A 7,500-nucleotide genomic window follows, 5' to 3' on the forward strand; every position below is an offset into this window, starting at 1 on the left:
TGGATAAAAAGGAATCTACTCCGACTAATCTCCCACTCATTCGGCATCTGTAAAGACATCTGCAAACACACTTGAGTAAACTCACTCGCTGTGGCGCTCGCTTCCACACAGATTACATCTGGCTCCAAAACAAGTCCGACTCTCCAAATCCAAATTATCACCTCATAAATAAAGAGTGAAAGCTCCAGATGAAACATATTTTGACTTCTAATCTTAGACCTCTAATTTTACCTCAGGCTAGTCCTCGTGCAAGAGTTGTTATCTGAGGACACCACAAATTCACATATTTCAACACTTTTTTCAACATGCTGGGAAGGCAAAACATTCAGCATATGGTGTCTAAAAGTGGTAAATGCAAAAAAAAGTTGACATTTAAAGATACAGTCATGATACTGGTGAACAGCTCATAGCTTCTAAAGCAATATACTGATGGACTGGAATACAGTATGGCTTGATCAGAGCTACTTTGTCCCTATTCACAAAAAACACAACTCTGTACGAACACCAGTGTGATTTTTGAATGCTCACAGAGAATGGACAACTAGATGACCATGGAGAGCACTTCACTGAATCTGAGGCAATGTGTACTGGATCAGTAGTCTGGCTTTCACCAGACCAAGCTCAATCTTTTAAGATTGAACATTGATCTGGGGAGTCCGCTGTATTTTCTTCTGCACAAGAAGCGTTATAAACAAGCATAGTTCCAATGACTCTGTACGCAATTGGATTGTCATTCATCAATCTGACCAACGAACCGGGTGACACTTGCAGAGCGACGCGAAAACTCCAGGCTCTCCCGTTATCATCATCGTTTTAAACCTGCCAATAGCACGGCAGGTGGATAAGCCAGTTTGTGATTGGTCCCCGCAAAAGTGTAACGGAAGCAAGGATGTACAAGTTTCCAGCCTGAGCTGCAGGGTGGAATAGAAACCGCCGTCAGATCAGGCTGAGTTCCCCAGCCTACTGGATCAGGGTAGCACCACTGAATCTAGAATGTGTACAATACTAGATCAGTACCCTGGAAAATCCAGAGTTCTCGCAATGAGCACAATTTGAATTGTCTCTGCGAGACACTCTAGCAATGAGTAATGATGCACGTTACTTTTACCACTTGTATCGCGGGGAGCCAATCACATCGGTGTATCTGATATACTGTAGACAGGCCAAAGACGAGCTAAACAGATGACAGTCGTAGTGTTATCCAATTGCGTCGAAGTCCGGAATCAGTCAATAAACATTGAGAACAGTAAGATTTTCAAATGCACGCTTGGTGTCGCCCCTTGAGTTGGACCATTACATTATTCGTGGCCAGACCCTTAATCTTTCTAGATTACCAGGGTCTGGAATCTAGGGGCTACTGGATCAGGGGAGCACTTCACTGAATCTGACGCAATGTGTACTGGATCAGGGTACCACCACTGCACCATCATGTCCAACAACCAACTGCCGCACCCATTCGGACACAAACGAACGATGAGTCCGGGATGTCACTGATACCTGAGGAGAGACACCATGGGGAAGGGCGTGGCAGTCCTCACCATCTCTGGAGAAGAGAAGAGAAGAGGAGAGAAGAGGAGAGAAGAGGAGAGAAGAGATGTGTCAGGAAGAGTTACTGAAGAGAAAGGAAGAGGAGAGAAGAGAAGAGAAGAGAAGAGAAGAGGAGAGAAGAGGAGAGGAGAGAAGAGCAGAGAAGAGAAGAGAAGAGAAGAGAAGAGAAAGGAAGAGGAGAGAAGAGAAGAGAAGAGAAGAGAAGAGAAGAGAAGAGAAGAGAAGAGAAAGGAAGAGAAGAGAAGAGAAGAGAAAGGAAGAGAAGAGAAGAGAAGAGAAAGGAAGAGAAGGAGAAGAGAAGAGAAGAGAAGAGAAAGGAAGAGAAGAGGAGAGAAGAGAAGAGAAGAGAAGAGAAGAGAAGAGAAGAGAAGAGGATAGAAGAGAAGAGAAGAGAAGAGAAGAGGAGAGAAGAGAAGAGGAGAGAAGAGGAGAGAAGAGGAGGAAGAAGAGAAGAGGAGAGAAGAGGAGAGGAAGGAAGAGAAGAGGAGAGAAGAGAAGAGAAGAGAAGAGAAGAGAAGAGAAAGGAAGAGGAGAGGAGAGAAGAGAAGAGAAAGGAAGAGAAGAGGAGAGAAGAGAAGAGAAGAGGAGAGAAGAGAAGAGAAAGGAAGAGGAGAGGAGAGAAGAGGAGAGGAGAAGAGAAGAGAAGAGAAGAGAAGAGAAGAGAAGAGAAGAGAAAGGAAGAGAAGAGGAGAGAAGAGAAGAGAAGAGAAGAGAAGAGGATAGAAGAGAAGAGAAGAGAAGAGGAGAGAAGAGAAGAGGAGAGAAGAGGAGAAGAGGAGAGAAGAGGAGAGAAGAGAAGAGAAGAGAAGAGGAAGAGAAGAGGAGAGAAGAGGAGAAGGAAGAGGAGAGAAGAGAAGAGGAGAGAAAGAGAAGAGAAGAGAAGAGAAGAGAAAGGAAGAGGAGGAGAGAAGGAAGAGGGAAGAGAAGAGAAGAGGGGAGAAGAGGAGAGAAGAGAAGAGAAAGGAAGAGGAGAGGAGAGAAGAGAAGAGAAGAGGAGAGAAGAGAAGAGAAAGGAAGAGGAGAAGAGAAGAGAAGAGAAAGGAAGAGAAGAGGAGAGAAGAGAAGAGAAGAGAAGAGGGGAAGAGAAGAGAAGAGAAGAGAAGAGAAGGAGAGGAGAGAAGAGAAAGGAAGAGGAGAGGACGAGGAGAATAGCTAAAAAACAAATAAGCTGTTTATTTGGGAACACAAAGAAAGCTCGGCTCATAGGAGCTCATCACGGGATCAGCGAGCAGTAAGCTTGGAGGGGCCTTTATTCAGAAACACTGTCCTTCGCTTGTGCCGTCTTCTGCGTTTGACATTCTACTCACTCAGGATATTCGCAGTGTTCTCGGTCGTAATCTCGATTTCTGGCTCTGTGAAGTACTCGGACGCCACGCATCTTCCTTTTTCTGGCCCTGAATAAGAGACAGAGACGGGCCGAAAAAAGAGAGAGAGCGAGAGACGGCAAAGAAAGGAGGGAGGGAGGGAGGGAGGGAGGGGGAAAAAGACAGAGACAGAGAAACAAGCAGAGAGAGAGAGAGAAAAAAAGGGGGGGGGGGGGCAAGAAACGAGACAGAGAAAAAGCCACAATGAACGAGAGAGACCGGGGCAAGGACAAGAGAGAAGTGGGATAGAGAGAGAGAAAGAGGGATAGAGAGAGGGGGATATGAATGAGAGAGACCGGGGCACGGACAGGAGAGAAGTAGGATAGAGAGAGAGAAAGAGGGATAGAGAGAGAGGGACAGATGGAAGGAGAGAGAGACAGAAAAAAGAGGAAAACAGTTGCCAAACATGGAATGGACATGAGGTCAAACAGAGGTCACGGAACAGTGCACAGGACTACAAACAGAGACACTGGGCCTGAGTCAACAGCGTCAGAGCCGAAATAGCCCCCCAACACACAGCCAAAGACTTCAGCTTTAACACGGCTCATTGACATGCACACAAAGCAAACCTCTCTTTGAGTGCAATCCAACACTCAACATTTGTCACTGGTAGGATTGGCTTGTGTGAGGATTAACCACTTGTGCAGTGTGTGTATTAACAACAGACAAGGAAACGGGTTGGAATGTACTCTGGCCAGACAATGCATTGTTCTGGGCACACAAGATTAAAGGATGATTTGCTCCAAAAACTACAAACACTGCCATGTTTCCACGCTAACGACACACTACAAATGTCAATTTTCACCACTAGTTGTGCCACAATATATATACACATTTAGCCATTTAGCTGATGCTTTCATCCAAAAAGACTTGCAAAAGTCAAGGTACAATAAAGGTACAGTCAAAGATCCTTGATTACTAGCTCCGCTTTAATCCTCTCTGGTACAGTGCCACTAGGATATTGTTAGTGCAGCAGCAAGTACTCGCATAGAATAGAATAAGAGTCAAAGCAGGTCAAGGGAGGGGGAAGAGAGTGGAGATAGGGAAGAACATAGTGGTACGTGCTAGATTATGCATGTCAAGTTGTCAGTAGTGCTAGGAGAAAAAGAGGTACTCTCCGAAGAGTTGGGTCTTCAGGAGGTTTGAGAAGATAGAAAAGGACGCCCCTGCTCTGATAGGAACTGGTAGCGCGTTTCACTTCTCCAGCGTGTGTTCAGTGTTAACATTACAAAAAGGTCAACCCACAATACTGAGTATTTATTTTAGTATTTAAAAGTATTCAATGCCACTCATTTAATGCACACCAGTGTTTCCCACAGAATTGAATTCTATTTGTGGTGGTAGGTTTGCAGAATTAACTTGAATGCAAAAGTTTTTAGCAAATTAGCACATTTATGATGCTAACCAGATTTAAGCACAATTTAGTACAACCTGGAAAATCATTGTGTGCTGGTCAATGTTGATATTGCGGTGGGCCGCCACAAATAAGTCAATGTATGGGAAACACTGCACACAATCTGATACGGTTCAGGTACAATAAAGGTACAGTCAAAGACAGATACAGATACACATTCCTTGGGTTTGTCAGCCCCAGCATTAGCTCTACCATTTCCCTACAGGAACACAATAACATCATCACCATCTGAAAATCATCCAGATCAAGTGCACATTCTGTATAGTGAACCATCATTCTACAAAATGTATTTCATACTATCTTATTTCATATGATTTTTAACATAATATATTATTCATTTTGCACCGAAATATATTTTGTTACATAATTTGGTGCACAAAATGTGGTGCAATTAAGTTCTTTCCCGCTTGACGACATCTGGGTAGTTCTGGATAGACGCCAAGGTGTGGGTATCCTAAGTCCTCCACCACTGCTGAGACTTGGTAAGACGGGCGCAGTGTGGGCACCTACCAGCTACGAAGCAGACCCTCCAGAGGCCGGAGTGTAGCGCCATCTTGACCTCCATGGTCTGGTTCTGCTGGAGCACGATGCCCTCTTCCATGAGCAGCCAGTAGTCTGTGGACACGGCCACACCCACCAGGAGAAGGCCACACGCCCCAAACACGGAGGAGAGGACCGTCAGCGCTCTGGTGCTGAAGGAACTCATCTACAGGAAGAGAGAGAGGGATAGAGAGAGAGGGAGAGAGGGAGAGAAAGAGGGGGAGAGAGAAGGGGGAGGAGAGGGGGGGAGGGGGGAAGAAAGAGAGAGAGAGGGATAGAGATGGGGGAGAGAAAGACGGATAGAGAGAGGGGGGAGAGAGAAAGAGGGGGGAAAGAGGGTGAAAGAGAGAGAAGAGAAAGAGAGAGGGGAGAGAGAAAAAGAAGAGGGAGAGAGAAAGGGGAGAGAGGGAGAAAGAGAGAGGGAGAAAAGAGAAGAGGGAGAGAGAAAAGAAAGAGAGAGGGGGAAAGAGAGAGGGAGAGAGAAAAAACATTACAAATAGTAAAAGAGGAGATGAATCAAGAGAAACACAAAAAGAAACGCAGAAACAATGGAAAGAAAGGCAAAAGGAAAGGACATAAAGAGAAATAAGAGAGAGGGGGAAAGAGAGAGAAAAGAAAGAAAAGTAAATGCATTAATACAGAGCGATGCTCTTAAAGATGGCACGCTGCCAGGAGAGAGGATTTGGAGAGCGAGTGGTGGATTGTGTCCAGAGCTGCAATAAAACTGTTGGAGAGGTGAGTTGCATCACCCCAATTATTTCGACCGTCATGTCCCAATGAGATACTCATTGTTGACTGTACAATTGGATCTCAACATACATATCCACACACTATTGTTAAAAAAGAACCCCTTCCATAAATCACTTTATGAACGCGATGGGGAAGGTGCCAAAAGTGCAAGGCAACTAATTAAACTAAATGGCATTTTCAAGGGGGCGGTGCAGACGTCATGTAAGCTTTATTGAGGACTTGGAGATCCAGGTGATGCTATTGCCATGTGCTCACATCCGCGAGCATGCTTTCCCCCACTTCTATTCTCCCTAGCACTGTTCATAGCATGAGACAGGGGAGGGGGTGTTTGATGTTGTTTATATGTTGTCAGTCTGGGTCTCTTAAGGCCTGTTGCTGTGTGACAAATGAAAAACTTAATTAAGCTCGCTATGAATGGCTGTCATGAGGCATTTTGGTGAATGGCTCTATCTACTCCCTGTTGCTGTTACTGCATATCAACCATCTACTATCATCTCATCACCTTGCTACAGCTCACGGAAGCCTCCAAAGACACATCAACAGATATGAAACACACACACACACACACACACACACAAATGTGGCAGTACATGTGAGAATAGCCTGCCTGATGAATGCAATTAGGGCATTGGTTATGGGAGTGAATACAAGCTTGCAGGTAATATTGAAGTAAGGTTTGGAATGAGAGACAGCAAATGGGAGAGAAATATGGAAGGCATTAAAGTAAGAAAGGAGGCATATCTCTTCAAGGTCATTTGATTTTCAAAAACTCCCCATCACGGCTTAATTTAGGAAAACTACAATTCCCATGATTCTAAAAAAAGCAGTGGCCACCAACCGGATGGGGGATGGGGCATTGCTGGTGAGTAAGCTGCAGAAAGTGTGAGGGAGGAGGAAGAGGAGGAGGAGCCCTTCGAGTTTAGCATGTGGAATAATGAATTTCACATGAATGGCATCTGAAGACTCAATGGAGACGGCATGTCTCATGCGTGTGGGATGGGATGGTCTCTGGTGTGTGGATGGAAGCAAGTGGAGGGAAGATTGTCAGACAGGGAGAGAAAGAGAGAGAGAGAGAGAGAGAGAGAGAGAGAGAGAGAGAGAGAGAGAGAGAGAGAGAGAGAGGGCAGAGAGAACGGGATTCTGTCGCTGTCCACTGCTGTGGTGCTGAAGTCGCTGGAGCAGCAGTAAAGGTACCTCGGGGCTGTAGCTAAGCAGTTTGAGGGGCCGCGCTAAAATCCCTTTGGAACTCACTTAACCATTCAAACAGTCACTTCCCACCAACACAAAAGCTTAATTAGCAGAGACTTAAGCCAGGACCGGTCTTATTTCAGAAGATTCTCTCACCACACAAGTCATACTTTTATGCTGATGGTAAACACCTAAATGGTCCACTGTATAAAAGGCATTAAGAAGAAACCAAATGTTTAAATTCATCAGCTAAGCCAAAAATGTTACCTTTGACGGTCAGATTCCAAATCACAGACATAAACCCGTCTATGCGCCGTATTTGTTCGGTTTAACCCAGCTATGTTATGTTTAGTCTGTATGGTATAATGTTACTAACCACAGTGCAACAATGGCCTGTGCTGTGTTGAGAAAATAGACTAAAAGTTACCACACTTTCCATAGTCACCCCTGCCAAGGTTGGCAGCCAACAGGAGCAGAGAGACTGCAAATGGGACTGGTCAGTACGCTGCAGAGTGAGCAAGCTGCTAGAGATTACGGCACTACGTCTCCCATGGTGCATCCTGAAATTATACAGATGGTGTTCCCACTGTAGAGTGGAGCGGAGCCCCAGGTGGGGTGTAGTTTTCTTGCCGAGATAGCAATATGCTTTCCTGCCAGCGGGTCAGCTTACCCGTCCAAGACAGGAGAGAAGAGTGG

General features: G+C 45.3%; 1 protein-coding gene across 1 annotated transcript in view; it reads right to left on the minus strand.

The window, feature by feature from the left end:
* Positions 1 to 7,500, minus strand: part of cacng7a (calcium channel, voltage-dependent, gamma subunit 7a) — a 22,314-nt gene that overhangs the window by 13,610 nt on the left and 1,204 nt on the right. Inside the window, exons 2-4 of the mRNA XM_048230170.1 lie at positions 4,837 to 5,032; positions 2,856 to 2,942; positions 1,498 to 1,543 (exon numbers count right to left, since the gene is read on the minus strand). Of these exons, the coding sequence (XP_048086127.1) occupies positions 1,498 to 1,543; positions 2,856 to 2,942; positions 4,837 to 5,032 (329 nt within the window). The remainder of the gene's footprint in view (positions 1 to 1,497; positions 1,544 to 2,855; positions 2,943 to 4,836; positions 5,033 to 7,500) is intronic.

Source organism: Alosa alosa, chromosome 20 (assembly GCF_017589495.1).
Source record: "Alosa alosa isolate M-15738 ecotype Scorff River chromosome 20, AALO_Geno_1.1, whole genome shotgun sequence".
Lineage (NCBI taxonomy): Eukaryota > Metazoa > Chordata > Actinopteri > Clupeiformes > Clupeidae > Alosa > Alosa alosa.